The sequence below is a fragment of the Solanum verrucosum genome, unplaced genomic scaffold (genome assembly GCF_900185275.1).
Source record: "Solanum verrucosum unplaced genomic scaffold, falcon-dt-bn FXZP01000176.1, whole genome shotgun sequence".
NCBI classification, from domain to species: Eukaryota; Viridiplantae; Streptophyta; class Magnoliopsida; order Solanales; family Solanaceae; genus Solanum; species Solanum verrucosum.
Genome location: NW_026020412.1, coordinates 3,183,533 through 3,199,830, shown reverse-complemented (window position 1 = coordinate 3,199,830; position 16,298 = coordinate 3,183,533). Strand labels below are relative to the sequence as shown.

The window sequence follows — 16,298 nt, the reverse complement described above, 5'->3', positions numbered from 1 at the left end:
CATCCTTCTTAGTATTTAGAGGCTTTATAGATAGTTAGATATGAGTTCTTTAGTCTTGTATTTCAGATGTTTTGCTATGAGACTTGAGTTGCCATTTTGGCTAGTCTAATATTTCTTTAAGTTATTGCATGAGTTATCCTTTGAGACTATTTTCTTGTATTTAAGTCTTTCGCTATAAGTTAAGCCAGACCAAAGGTTCGCTTGGGGCCAACAATGGTTCTCGAGTGCCAGTCCCTCCCAGGGTATAGGATCGGGCGTGACAAACTTGGCATCAGAGCACATAGTTCATTAGTCCTAGGGAGTCTATGAAGCCGTGTCTATAGAGTCTTAGTTATCGGTGTGAAGCGCGCCACATTTATAATTAGGAGGCTACAACATTTAGGAAATTCGTTCTGTTCTTTTATACTCATTTCATGTAATAGAGTTTATCTCTATAAAGTCTCTTTCTAACTCGTGCTTGCGTGTGTCTTTCAGTTGATCATGCCTCCACGAAGAGCTGTCTGAGGTTGTCCTGCTAGGCGTAATATTGAGGAGCAAGGAGTACCAAATGCACCTGAAGTGCAACCTCAAGGAGAGGTCACTAATGTTGAATTTCGGGAAGCAATCCTAGTGCTAAGTCAAGTTGTGACCAACCAAGTTGGGCAATAAAGAGGGGATCGACAGGAAGGTTGATACTTCGAGGATTCGTGAGTTCTTGAGTATGAATCCTCCAAGCTTCACTGGTTCAAGCGCTACTGAGGATCCATAAAATTTTGTTGAGGAACTGCAGAAGATGTTTAAGGTTATGCACGTTGCCGATGCTGAGCGAGTGGAACTAGCTGCATATCAACTGAAGAGTGTGGCTAGGACTTGGTTTGACCAGTGGAAGAAGAGTAGGGCTGAGGATGCACTGGTTTTAAGTTGGGTTGTGTTCAAGAGTGCGTTCTTGGGGAGTTTCTTTCCTCGTGAACTGAGAGAAGCCAAGGTATGGGAATTCCTTAGCCTTAAGCAGGATTCACTAAGTCTGCATGAGTATAGTTTGAAGTTCACCCAACTTTCCCGTTATGATCTGGAGATGGTTGCAGATATGAGGAGTATGATGAGTTTGTTTGTTGCTGGGCTGTCTCGTCTGTCGAGTAAGAAAGGTAAAGATGCGATGCTAATAGGTGACATGGAAATAGAAAGGTTGATGGTTTATGTACAACAGGTTAAGGAAGAGAAACAGAGGGATATGAATGAGTTTAAGAATAAGAAAGCTAAGACAGGGAATGAGTCTGGACAACAAAAGAGTAATGTGAACCGTTCTCCCTTCCAACAAAGGTAAAAAGGACCTGCTCCATCATCTGCTAGTGCACCTGCACCCAGAAACAAAGGTGAGTATAATGATCAGAATTCACAGAACTTCAGAGCTAGACCAGTGCAGTCTTAGGGTAGTATGGCAAGAGGAGGTAACTGGACTTCTGCATGTGCTAAGTGTGGTAGGAACCACCCAAGTAAGTGTCGTAATGGCTCCACTGGTTGTTTCAAGTGTAGTCAAGAGGGTCACTTCATGAAAGAGTGCCCTAAGAACCAACAAGGTAATGGGAATCAGGGCAATATAGCCCAATCTTCATCAGTTGGTCCACCAGACAGAGTTGCATCTAGATGAGCTACTTCAGGGGTATGCGAAGGAGCAAACCGCCTATAAGTTATCACGAGTCGCCAAGAGCAAGAGAGTTCTCCAGATGTTGCCACTGGTATGATCAAAGTCTTTACTCTTAATGTTTATGCTTTGATAGACCCAAAAGCGAGTTTATCTTTTGTGACTTCTTATGTTGCGATGAAATTTGATTTTCTTCCTGAGAAACTTTGTGAGCCGTTTTGTGTTTCTACACTTGTTGGAGAGTCTATTCTAGCTGAGCGAGTCTATCGTGATTGTAGCGTTTCCGTCAATCACAAGAACACTATGGATGATTTAGTTGAGTTAGACATGGTTGATTTTGATGTCATTCTTGGTATGGACTGGCTTCATGCATGTTATGCCTCTATTGATTATAGAACTCGAGTTGTCAAGTTCCAATTTCCTAATGAGCCAGTTATAGAGTGGAGTAGTAGTTCAATAGTGCCTAAAGGTCGTTTCATTTCGTACCTTAAGGCAAGAAAGTTAGTTTCCAAGGGTTGTGTCTATCACTTAATCCGAGTTAATGACTTTAGTGTTGAGACACTTTCTATTGAGTCAGTTCCAGTTGTGAGTGAGTTTTCAGAAGTCTTTCCTGATGATCTACCCGGAGTCCCTCTTGAGAGAGAGATAGACTTCGGTATAGAACTTCTTCCAGATACTCATCTTATATCTATCCGCCATATAGAATGGCTCCAACAGAGTTGAAAGAGCTAAAAGAACAATTGAAAGATCTCCTTGATAAGGGTTTTATTCGACCAAGTGTCTCACCTTGGGGCACTTCGGTCTTATTTGTGAGAAAGAAAGATGGTTCCTTTAGAATGTGTATAGACTACTGCCAGTTGAACGAGGTTACCATCAAGAATAAGTATCCTTTTCTGAGAATTGATGATTTTTCGATCAACTTCAGGGTGCCACCTGTTTCTTTAAAATAGACCTCAGATCAGGCTACAATCAGTTGAGGGTAAGGGAATGTGTATTCCAAAGACAACATTCAGGACCCGTTATGTTCATTATGAGTTCCTAGTTATGTCATTTGGTTTGACCAATGCACCTGCAACGTTTATGAACCTTATGAATAGAATATTCAAGCCTTATTTAGATATGTTTGTTATCGTATTCATTGATGACATATTAATCTATTTGAGGAATGAGGAAGATCATGCTAGTCATCTCTAAATAGTTCTCCAAACTCTAAAGGATAGAGAGTTGTATGCCAAGTTCTCTAAGTGTGAGTTTTTGCTTGAGTCCGTGGAATTCTTAGGCCACATTGTTTCCGGTGATGGAATTAAAGTTGACACTCAAAAAATAGAGGCAGTACAAAATTGGCCTAGACCCACATCTCCAACTGACATTAAGAGTTTCTTGGGGTTGGCTGGATATTACAGAATGTCTGTGGAGGGGTTCTCATCTATTTCGTCCCCTTTGACTAAGTTAAATTAGAAAATAGTGAAGTTTCAATGGTCTGAAGCTTGTGAGAAAAACTTTCTGAAATTGAAAAAGAGGTTGACTATTGCCCCAGTATTGACCTTACCAGAAGGTACACAAGACTTTGTTGTATATTGTGATGCATCCAGAGTTGGTTTGGGTTGTATGTTAATGCAAAATGGCAAAGTTATAGCTTATGCCTCCCGACAATTGAAAGTTCATGAGAAGAATTACCTAACCCATGACTTAGAGTTGGCTGTCGTAGTATTTACTTTGAAAATATGGTGTCATTATTTGTATGGTGTTCATGTAGATGTATTCACTGATCATAAGAGTCTTCAGTATGTGTTTAGTCAGAAAGAGTTTAATCTTAGACAGAGGAGGTGGTTAGAATTACTTAAGGATTATGACATGAGTATTCTATATCACCCAGGTAAGGCTAATGTTGTTGCTGATGCCTTGAGCAGGTTGTCTATGGGTAGTACCGCCCTTTTTGAGGAAGATAAGAAAGATCTAGCAAAAGATATACATAGACTTGCACGATTATGAGTTCGACTAATGAATTCAACAGAAGGAGGAGTAGTGGTGATGAATGGGGATGAATCATCATTAGTGTCAGAAGGGAAAGAGAAGCAAGACCAAGATCATATTTTGCTTGAATTGAAGGAAATTTTTCATAAGCAAAAAGTATTGACTTTTGAACAAGGGGGAGATGGCGTATTGAGGTATCAAGGTAGGTTGTGTGTACCAATGGTGGATGAACTACAAAAGAGAATCATGGAGGAAGCTCATAGCTCCAGATATTCTATCAATCCGGGTTCCACAAAGATGTATCGTAATTTGAGAGAAGTTTATTGGTGGAGTAGTATGAAGAAGGGCATTGCAGAGTTTGTTGCTAAGTGTCCAAATTGTCAAAAAGTTAAAGTATAGCACCAAAGACCCGGTGGTTTGGTTCAAAATATAAAACTTCCAGAATGGAAGTGGGAAATGATTAATATGGATTACATTACTGGGTTACCAAGGTCTTGCAGGCAGTATGATTCGATTTAGGTGATTGTTGATAGAATGACGAAATCAACCCACTTTTTGCCTGTAAAAACTACCCATTCAGCAGAACATTATGCTAAGTTGTATATTCAAGAGGTAGTCATACTTCATGGAGTTCCGGTATTGATTATTTCAAACAGATGAGCATAATTTACTGCACAGTTCTGGAAATCTTTTCAGAAAGGCTTGGGTTCAAAGGTGAACTTGAGTACTGCTTTTCATCCTCAGACAGATGGTCAAGCAGAGCGCACCATTCAGACCTTAGAAGATATGTTGAGGGCCTGTGTGGTTGATTTCAAAGGTAATTGTGATGAGCACCTACCTCTCATTGAATTTGCTTACAACAATAGTTACCACTCTAGTGTCACGATCCGAGCCTACACCCCGGAAGTGACACGGCGTACAAGACTCTGAAAAGCCTTATACAACCCTCATAGCATTCATAACATAAGAACATAGGGAAAAAGTGCAGAATTTAAAACTTTTCTTTACAATCGAAGCCATTTTTCATAAAAACAAGCGGAAGTCTTTCTATACTTTGTCTCAAACCATTTAGAACATAAGACTTAAAACTTTGGGACGTAGCCCATACAAAAGCTCTAATCATAATATAAAAGACATATAAGAAAATGGTGGGTTTGTCCTCGGAACTATGAGGACTGACCATATCTTCAACTCCTTGCTCCTTAGAAACCTATCTTCCAAGAATAGAACATCAAGTCTCCAAACCCTACACTTTGTGAAAATGTAGAAATATGGGTTAGCACACAAAAATGTATGAAGTATGATAGCCATGCAAAAACCATGCTTAAAAAGGACATTTTGGTTGAAAACCATGCTATATGCCAATTTTAAGAAACATCAAGAAGTTTAGTGTAAGAAGCATAAGATACAATCACATTCAACATATAAGTCATTTCATCACATTAGAACCTTCACCTAAAGTAACCCTAAGCTATACTTTTGCAATGTAAGAATAGTATCCCATAATACTATTCCTACTAAGTACCACTTTGAGGCCACCTTAGATGAACTTACCATTCTTCCTTGCTCATTTTCTTTAGTCAATACTCATTCATAAGGAACACATACATTTCATTAGTCATGACAAGGAAAGTAACTCATAATATCAATTCCAAGTATTTATCATTACATTAAGCCTTTAAGTCAACATTCTCATTAGCTTCATTAAGAGAACATTCATTCATTAGACATTAAGACATTGTAGAATCACAACATAGCCCTCTCAAAGCCTACTCGTGCAATGCATGAATGTCATCTCATACTACCACCCACACTTCATATAACTTCTCAAGTAACCATAGCACGTATCTCACATGATGGGAATAAGCATTAACCGACATAGAACATGTGAGCTTTACATGGAATATGATGTCTATCACACACCGTAAAGGGTTGGTCTACTTGCCTAAGGTAGGAGCGGTAACATTTTAGCTTAGGTGGATCCACTAGCTAATATCCTATGTAGGTACGTAGTTATGGGATAAGAAAGATGTTCATTGAAACCCGACCTAACGTAGGGAGAGCTTCCATCTTACCATATCCACTCGGTACTTAGCCTCCATTCCCATAGAGTAGTTCATTTTCATTAACATTATTATACTTGGGAGGGTTACCAACATTAGGTCTACCGATCCAAAGTACATTACACATGAAAAGGCAATCACCATTAGGTCTACCTATTCAAGGTACATTATTTCACACATGAAAGGGCTACCACCATTAGGTCTACCGATTCAAGGCACATTATGAGGATAGATCATTGAATCCTCAAGAAAGGGCCACCACTATTAGGTCTACCGATTCAAGGTTCATCATTTCACACATGAAAGGGCTACCACCATTAGGTCTACTGATTCAAGGTTTATCATTACATTCATTCATAGACTCTTCATGAAAGGGCTACCAACATTAGGTCTACCGATTCAAGATAAAGCCTTACAATACTTCATTAGTCATTTATGAAAGGGCTACCACCATCAAGTCTACTGATTCATGTCCATTAAGTCAAGATACATTAGTTACTCAAGAAGAGGATGCCTATGCCTATCAATTCAGGGTACTTCAATCAAGATCATATTCATATACACAAGAAGAGGATGCCATAAGCCTACCAATTCGAGATACATCAATCAACATAACTTTCATTTATATAAGAAGAGGATGCCCTAAGCCTACCAATTCAAGATGTAACATTACTTTGAAGAAAACTTTCACATAAATCATCATCATTCATAAATGTATAATTGAGAATAACCTTTCAATAATAACACAATTACATTCTATACATGATCACCTTACTTTCATAAACATAGAAACCTTGCTTTTCAATAAAGCACATGCATAATTCTCATAGTCATGTATAGGTTCTTCATTCATAGCCCTTCAAGAACCCTAGATCACAATTCGTGATTCACATCTTGCATCACTATTCTATACATGGATATTCACATATTTCAATTAGATTAACTACTACATGCATATTTGATCACAATCCACCCACATCAATCATTACCCACACTTTGAGATCCAATTTGACAAAATAGGGTAATTCATGGATTCATAGGTAATTCATCATAAAAACAGTAGTAATTCATAAAATTGATCAGAAAATAAGCCAATAAACACTTTGAAATAGTTTTGAAAGTGAATCCATGCTATAGATTGAAAACCCTAGGTTTTGAAGAATTTCAACTTTGAGAAATAGAGTTTTTAAGGGGCTCCTTGGATGGAACTTAACCAAGGATGAAGACTACCATGCCTCACTTGAAGAAACTCCACAAAATTGAAGAGAAAAGAGAAAATCTTGAGATCTAAACCTTGACTCCTTCTTCTCCAATGATGGTGTTTAGAGAGAGAATTATTTGGAGAAGGTAGTTTCTATTTTGTGTTTAGGGAATAATGAGTTGAAAAAGGGAGTTTAATACTTTAAAAAGCCTTAAATAACTCTAATAAATCAATATAAACCTTCCCCAACTCATAACTAATTAATTAGGAATTTACCAACTTAACCCTAGCCTTGGCCGAGTCTAGGCAGACTTTCCGTGGTGACCTACGTAACTGTCACGCCCCGAGCTACCCCCGAGACGCGGACACGGGACCTAGGACCACAAGTGATCCCAAGCTAACCCTGCTAGCATGATCATGAGCATACTAAAGATAATAAACTGATGCGGAAGCTAAATCATAAATACATCTGAAAAGATGGGGAATACCCATATACTATAACTGAGATAAATGAAAACTGATGAGTTTAATACAAAAGAGATATCAAACTCATAATACTAAGCTGAATCTAACTATGTCTGAATTAAGCCTCTAAACTGACTAGAAATGTTGGGACATGCCCCAACTAGATCTAGAAAAAACTGAAACTAAAGACTAAAATCGATAAAGATAAACATGTCGCTAGTCCTCGAAGAATGAGGACTCACCACTGATGCTGCTGAACTGAAGATCGGGAATCGATCTAAGCGTGATCTGGATGCTGAGAACCTGAACCTACATCACGAGAAGATGTAGCGCACGTATGTGTCAGTAGTTGAAAGGTACTGAGCATGCAAAATAGAGTAAAGCTGAAAGAATATATAACTGAACAAAGCAATAAAGCAATGAAATAATCTGAACATGATATAGATACTGAATACTGAGCTAACTGAATGCAATGACCAATTTATAACATGCTGACTGAATACTGAATGAACTGTAAATGTGGTCAATGCAATAGAGTCTGACTGAACTGTGGGAGCTACTAATAACCGACATAAAACCACATGAGCTAAATGTGGAGTCCGATGTATACGCCCCATCGAGAGGACCCAATATACCCTGCCAGAGGTATAGAGGCATGCTGGCGTGATCACTAAACTGATGTTGCCCATAGAGGGGACTTACACCTACGTGGCTCGTAGTTCTGGGACTATATGGGTACGCTGAAACCCTAGTCCAACTCGGTATTATGCTACTCCCAATGAATTAAGTGGTTAACTGGTTATGACTGAATTTCTGTAAATATTGGATAGCTCGAAACTGAGCATGCAAACTGAGAATGCAACAATTAATCTGATAATGATGCATTCATAAACTGAGGCATGTATAACTGAATATATTATGACTGAAATACTGAATAACTCAAAATACTGACATATAAATACTCATACTTGAAAACCCCTTTTTGAAAACAATTCAACATCATATTATACTATGATCATTGATGACTTGGGAAGTCATACTGCATAAACATTGATGGTATATATAGATACGATACTATTCATACATTGATGACCTACTCAATTATCATACTAATCATGTTTTAGAAGCTCTTTCTCAAAACTCATCTTAACTTTCTCAAAAACTCAGTTTAAAACTCAAGTGTTGTCTTAAAGGAAAGCTTCTCATGATTTATAACTCAAAATAGGGTTTATGCTGAAATATACTGATAATGTGGCATAAAACTGGAGCATGTATATTTGAATAACTGAAATATCTGACCTAGCATGTGTAATTCAAGAACTAATGAAATACATAGCTAGGGTTCTGAAATTTATGTAAGAAACTGAGCAATAACATGATAATCTGATTTGGAACATTTAAATAACTAATTCATGATGATCTGTTGAAATTCTAGAAACCCTAGGTCTATTCATAATCATGGAATCAAGAATTTGACTGAATTCTAGAGACCTAATGGGCGAAAGGAACCCACTAGTGAAATCCCACATACCTAGTGACGAATTCCACAGAGAAATCCTTTGATTTCGGGGCTGGAACTGATGGAACCTTGCTGCGTTCTTGAACTAGGGTTCTTGATCTTTTTCCCCTCTCTTGATTCTAATTTTCTAAGATTTTGATTAATGAATTGACTTGGATAAGTTCTAGTTATGTTTCTAGGCTCAAACTGATTAAAACCTCATGATTTAGGGTTTAAACGACGTATCTAAGGGGTTAAACGAAATAGGAAAAGACCAAAAGACCCCTGAATTAACTGCTGTCGGAGTGACTGACGGAATGGACTGACGGTCCGTCAATCAATCGACGCTCCGTCGATTGGGTCCGTCAGTCGAGTCTGCCCGATAGGGCTTCACTAAAACGGACATAACTTTTTACTCGGAGGTTGGAATTTAGTAAACTCAGTGGAATTGGAAAGATAATTCAATTATCTATCTAAGAATAGGTCATGGGACACACAATTCCTTTTGTGTTAAAAGTTATGACCATCTGAAGTTGACCCATCAATAATTTTCAGCTAACTGGCTGCTGACCCTCATCTACGGTCAGACCTACGGACCGTTGATCGAATGACGGTCTATGCTGGTCGACCGTAGTTTGTGTCAGAGGCTGGGTAAGGGAAGTCTCGATCCACGGACACAGACCACGGACCGTGGGTCTGTCCGTGAGTCGGGACTTAGCCAATTTTCTGAGTTGGGTCTGGGAAGGGTTTCAGTGTTAAACCACGGACCACCAGCACGGGCCGTGGTCTGACCTACGGTCCGTGGATGGCAACCGTGGGTTGCACCTGAAACTTCTCAAAATCTGCATTTTTGGTCTGTTTCGAATACGGGGTGTTATAGTAACTCCACTCACGGACCGTGGGTGGGTCCACGAGCTATACTGGAAAGTCGTGGTTTGCTACTGGAACCAAGGTGGAGCAAGGGAGGTCATGCCTCGACCCACGACAACCACCTACGGGGGTGAGTTGGGTGCCTATCCGTATGTTAAGAAGTTTTTGGCGGGTTTTAGGTTCTTGGGGTTAGGCTTTAGGGTCCACCTCAAGGACCCTTGGTTTGTCCTTGGGGAGTCGTACCTTTACGTTTAACCTCTATACCCCTCAACCTAAACTCGGGAACTCATTTTACAACATAGAACCCCATATCAAACTCAACAACACACTCGTTAGGCTCTAATTTCACCTACTAGTTTTTCGAGTCGTTACATCTAGCATCCAAATGGCTCCATATGAATCTCTTTATGGGAGAAGGTGCAGATCTCATATTAGATGGTTTGAAGTTGGTGAAGCTGGGTTGATAGGACTAGACTTAGTTTACCAAGCTATGGAGAAAGTAAAAGTCATTCAAGAGAGGTTGAAAACAGCGCAGAGTCGTCAGAAATCCTACACTGATGTTAGGAGAAGGGAGTTAGAGTTTGAAGTAGATGATTGGGTATACTTGAAGGTTTCACCAATGAAGGGTGTTATGAGATTTGGTAAGAAGGGGAAGCTTAGTCCCCGATATATTGGACCTTACAAAATATCCAAAAGGATTGACAATGTAGCTTATGAGTTTGAGCTACCACAAGAGTTAGCGGCGGTCCATTCGGTATTTCATGTTTCCATGTTGAAGAAGTGCATGGGAGATCATTCACTTATCATAACAATTGAAGATATTGGTATCAAGGATAGCTTGTCTTATGAGGAGATCCATGTTCAAATTCTAGACCGGCAGGTTCGTAAGTTATGGACCAAGGAAGTAGCATCAGTCAAAGTTCTTTGGAGAAATCAATTTGTTGAGAAAGCTACTTGGGAAGCTGAGGAGGATATGAAGAAGAGATATTCTCATCTCTTTGAGCCCAGAGAAGTTCCAAATCAAGGTACTAATTCTCTTCTTAGTACTCTTTAAATTGTTATGCTTAATGTGTTAGATTTGCTTGTTGGTTGTTTGAGCTGAATGTTAGATGTTATACCTTTAGCCTACTAAGATTAATATCATTCGAGGATGAATGTTTCCAAGGAAGAAATATTGTAACACCTCACTATTTGAAAGAACAAGAAAGATCTAGAATTAGAAAGAGTCATTTTTTGAAAGAATGAAAAATCTGGAAAATTGGTTAAGTTATGTTAAATTTGAGTTTTGGATCAACTTCAAACAACCATAAATACTAGCTCAGAATAATTTAGGTGTGCTACCAGATACATTAGGAAATATCTTCGAATTATCTTTTCAACACCGCCGAGTGGGTAGAAAGGGTCATACTTTTTAGATGACACCCTAATGCTTTTTAACATAGAATAGTGGATCCACTTAGTTGAGGCGTTCTATATTACGGCAAGGTATAGGACAGTTCTGGCAGCGTGGGCGAGACGATATATCATCACTTTAGCTCATAGTGATAATTGTCGGTTAGAGAAACTCCCATAGTATTATATTACTTTATATATAAATTGAGTTGTTATTGTATTTCTTAAATACATTGAGTTATCATCTACTGTTTTAAATTCCTTGTATATAGAAGGTGATCTCATTAATCTCGAAGAACTACTTATCAAAGAGCAATTTTTTTTTTTACTGAATTAAGAAAATATGTCATTCTCTTCTTCTGCTAGTAAGTTGGCTAAGAGCTCAACCAATGTGCAAAGAGACGTCATTTTCTGATGCGTGAGCCTTCTTTACAATATCACTCCTCTTTTTAATTTTTTCATTATTATTCTAATATTTGTGTAACTTGGCCCACCGATCTGGCACAATAAAGTTAGAAACTCTGTTATATCTCCAGCAATCACAAAATGTGCTAGCACAAGCAACTTCGAGGCTTTATGCTTGAAGTTAACTTGAATTTCTTTCTCATGCTCGAGAGCCTATACATAATATTTATGTTATAAAATAATTAAATATTTAATTTAACATCAAAAGTGAATTTAAATATATATAATGTGAATTTAATTGACAAATACTTTTACCTTAAATTCATTGAACATTTGCCATTGGGTATTAAGTGAAATCGAACTCCAACTCAGGTACACACAATCATAGTGTATTCCAATGCACTTTAAAATGGTACATACAAAATCCTCATCCGGACGTAACCAGCAATATGAGATTAACTTGTAGAATAAATACAATTCTTTGACAATTGTTTTATGCTATCTCTTATTGTTTTTGTAATCTATTATTATTGCTATTATTTTATATCACATCCCACATATAAAGAAGTAGGGTAAATAAAAATAATCAATCAATTAAAACATAAATAGATAAATAAAATATGTAGATATAGTTGAATCATGCTTGTATTCTACAGGCTCGATGACGAATCTTTGGGTATTGTCTCTATTGCATGGTTGTGGACCATGTGTATTGTGTTTTGGTATTTGCGAGTATTAGGCTCCAAGTCATTTGATCCAAGACAGAGATCGGAAAGTTCAATTAATCCGCTAGCAGTATTGAAACTATTGCATTGACTAGCACTAGCTGATGGTATGGTAGACTCAAGACTAAGATGTAAATAACCCTACAATGTTTGCTAATTTGAACTAGGTACCACAATGGGTGCAAATATAGAATTACAAGAATGTGGAGCCACATGAGTAGAGACATTTTGTGACGGATGTGTCGAGCGAGTAGCTGAAATTGAGGCATGTGGTGGAATATTAACTCGCAGGGGATCATCAGTTGTCACGGCCTCAGTAAACCTTCTAGTAGTATTGATGTTTATTATCTTTTTTGAATTAGCAAAAAAATAATTATTTACCCTTGTGTTTATCTACCATCTACATCAGTTAAATATTAAGATTAAAAAAACGTAGTACATAATCTTTTTTTAAAGTTATATCAAATAATTCTATTGTAATGATAATTTAAAATAGTATACACATTCCTTATATCAATTCACACAACACAAGTAACTTTTACATACACAAATTACCCATCACATGTATGTAAATAAATAATTAAGAAGGTGACACTTTGTAATATTATCTAAAAATCAACATCTTTATAATTATAAGAGTATATGTAACAGAACTTACAATTATAAAATATAAGTATGAAACAAGCTATAAGAACTCTACATATGTTCTAAAATAATTACTTAGCAAACTAAGATTAACACACTAAAAGAAGAACAACAAATAGAATAATGTACTGTATTTATTCCTTTTCGTTATATCATTCAAATGAAGTAAAAGGCCTTTATATAGGCAATGTAAATTGGGCAGTGAATGGCTGACACAAGCCGTGTCCACTATTTTGCACAAGTTGTGCACAATTGCCACAATTTCAACACTCCAATACACATACTATCCACATACCATATGTGACATCCACATGTTCCAACACTCCCCCTTAAATGTCTATGCCTAACTAAAGAAACTTTAGGAAAGGAAAATGAGTACATATATCTTTAAATACGCATTTGCTTGTTGCCTCATTAAAAACCTTGCTAGGAAAACCAATGGGACAAAACCTAGACTAAGGAAAAAAGAGTACAACGCGCATTCTACTCCCCCTAATGAAGAACACGATTTATATTGTTAAGTCTTCGCATCCCAATTTTGTGTACCATCTTCTCAAGAGTTGAGGTTGGTAAAGATTTGGTGAATAAATCTGTTGGATTATCACTTGAACGGATTTGTTGTACATCATTATCACCATTCTTCTGGAGATCATGTGTGAAGAATAATTTTGGTGAAATGTGCTTCATTCTATCTGTTTTTATAAAGCCTCCTCTTAATTGAGCTATGCATGCAACATTATCTTCAAAGAGCACTGTGGGTACCTTAACATCACACTTCAAAACACATCTTTCTTTGATGAAATGTCTCATTGATCTCAACCATACACATTCTCTACTTGCTTCATGAATGGCTATTATCTCAGCATGATTTGAAGAAGTAGCGACAATGGATTGTTTTGTAGATCGCCATGATATAGCAGTACCTCCATATGTGAACAAATAGCCTGTTTGAGATCGAGCTTTATGTGGGTCAGATAAATAACCTACATCTGCATGATCAACAAGATCCGCACTATCTTTGTTAGTATAAATAAAACCCATATCACTAGCCCCCCTTAGATATCGCAATATATGTTTAACTCTATTCCAATGTCTTCATGTAGGGAAGAACTATATCTTGCTAATAAATTAACAAAAAATGCTATGTCAGGTCTCGTATCATTAGCAAGATACATAAGTGCACCAATTGCACTAAGATAAGGTACTTCAGGACCAAGAGGTTCCTCATTCTCTTCTTGAGGTCAGAATGGATCTTTACTCACTTCAAGTGATCGGACAACCATTGGAGTACTTAATGGATGTGCTTTGTCCATGTAAAATCGTTTCAAGATTTTCTCAGTATAGGCAGATTGATGGATGAAGACCCCGTTTGCTAAATGTTCTATTTGTAGACCAAGACAAAATTTTGTTTTTCCAAGGTCTTTCATCTCAAATTCTTTCTTTAGATATTCAATTGCCTTTTGGACCTCTTCTGGAGTTCCAATGAGATTAATGTCATCAATATAAACCGCAAGAATAGCAAACCTCGATGTTGTTTTCTTAATAAAAATACAAAGGGCATATGGCATCGTTTATATAATCTTGTTTTATCAAGTACTCACTGAGGCGATTATACCACATGCGCCCTGATTGTTTTAAGCCATATAATGAGTTTTCTAATCTGATTCAACACATTTCTCGAGATTTTAAATTATATGCTTCAGGCATTTTAAGTCCTTTTGGAACTTTCATATAAATTTCATTATCAAGTGAACCGTAAAGATAAGTTGTAACCACATCCATTAGATGAATTTCAATATTTTCATGTACAGCTAAACCGATGAGATATCGAAAAGTTATTGCATCCATAATCGATGAATATGTTTCTTCATAGTCGACGATACCGGGTCGTTGAGAGAATCCTTGTGCAACAAGGTGTGCCTTGTATCTTACAATTTCATTTCTCTCATTTCTTTTTTGTACAAAGACCCATTTATAGCCAATTGATTTAACATCACTAGGTGTTTGGACTACTGGTCCAAAAAACCTCACGTTTAGCAAATGAGTTTAATTCTGATTGAATTGCCTCTTGCCATTTTGGCAAATCACATCTTCGTCGACATTCTTCGACAAATTTGGCTCAAGATCCTCATTGTCTTGCATGCGATTAAGTGTAATATCATATGCGAAAACATTATCCACTATGATTTTTGATCGATCTAAATTTATCCCATCACCGTTAGAACTTATTGAAAGTTCTTCATTCATTTGAGTCTTGGGTTCACTGATCTCTTCAGGAATATCGGGATTAATCAGATCTTGAATCTCTTCATGGGATTCTTTTGTAGTGTCATTTTTCGTACTTCTTTTTCTAGGATTTTTATCCTGTGAACCCAATGGTCTACCACGCTTCAGGCGTGTTTGTGATCCAGAAGCCATGACACTTGTAGATGGTCCTTTTTTGGATGTCAATCCGGATAGGCACATTTACTGCAGGAATATGTGACTTTGTTATCCTTTTCAAATCAGTAAATGCGTCTGGCATTTGATTTGCTATGTTTTGCAAATGAATGACCTTCTAGACCTCTTGTTCACACATAGGGGAACGTGGATCAAAATGAGATAATGATGAAACTTTCCATGCAATTTCATTATTAAGTTCCTTTTTCTCTCCCCCTAATTGCGGAAAATTTGTTTCATCAAATCAACAATCTGCAAGAATAAATCTCCCGTCAATGGCTCAAGGTAGCGAATTATGGAGGGTGAATCAAACCCAACATATATGCCTAGCCTTCTTTGGGGGCCTATCTTAGTGCGCTGAGGTTGTGCTACTGGCACATATACAACACATCCAAAAATTCGTAGATGAGCAATATTTGGTTCATGACAAAATACCAATAGTGACGATGAGTATTTATTATAATGAGTCGGTCAGAGATGAACAATGGATGTTGCATGTAAGATAACATGACCCCAAACAGTAGTGGGCAATTTAGTTTTCACAAGTAGAGGTCTTGCTATCAATTGTAAACGCTTAATAAATGACTCAGCAAGACCATTTTGAGTATGAACACGAGCTACAAGATGTTCATATTTTATCCCTACTAATAAGCAATAATCATCAAAATATTGGGACATGAATTCTCCAGCATTATCAAGGTGAATTACCTTAATAGGATAATCTGGGAATTGCGCTCTTAATCGTATCATTTGTGCCAATAATTTTGCAAACGCCAGATTGCGAAATGATAAGAGGCACACATGAGACCATCTTGAAGATGCATCTATTAGGACCATAAAATATCTAAACAACCCACTAGATGGGTGAATAGGTCCACATATATCCCCATGTATAGGTTCTAAAAATTGAGGGGATTCGATGTTAACTTTCATTGCTGATGGCCTAGTAATCAATTTGCCTTGACAACAAGCAGTACATGAAAACTCATCACACGTAAGA

The 16,298-nt window shown here is 37.4% G+C and overlaps 1 protein-coding gene across 1 annotated transcript; it reads left to right on the top strand.

The window, feature by feature from the left end:
• Window positions 1-213: 213 nt before the first annotated feature.
• On the top strand, window positions 214-1,303 carry LOC125840688 (uncharacterized). Its single transcript, XM_049519651.1, has 3 exons — window positions 214-242; window positions 519-576; window positions 863-1,303. Exons 1-3 carry the CDS (start codon window positions 214-216, stop codon window positions 1,301-1,303), a joined length of 528 nt encoding a protein of 175 aa, XP_049375608.1.
• The last annotated feature ends 14,995 nt before the right edge of the window (window positions 1,304-16,298 follow it).

What these genes read in the sequence shown, in the direction of transcription:
- LOC125840688 (XM_049519651.1), top strand. Translation starts at nt 214, where the DNA reads ATGGTTCTCGAGTGCCAGTCCCTCCCAGG. An exon ending in GAGTGCCAGTCCCTCCCAGG is followed by an intron (nt 243 to 518) that starts GTATAGGATCGG and finishes TTGTCCTGCTAG; the next exon opens with GCGTAATATTGAGGAGCAAG. An exon ending in AAGTGCAACCTCAAGGAGAG is followed by an intron (nt 577 to 862) that starts GTCACTAATGTT and finishes TGGTTTGACCAG; the next exon opens with TGGAAGAAGAGTAGGGCTGA.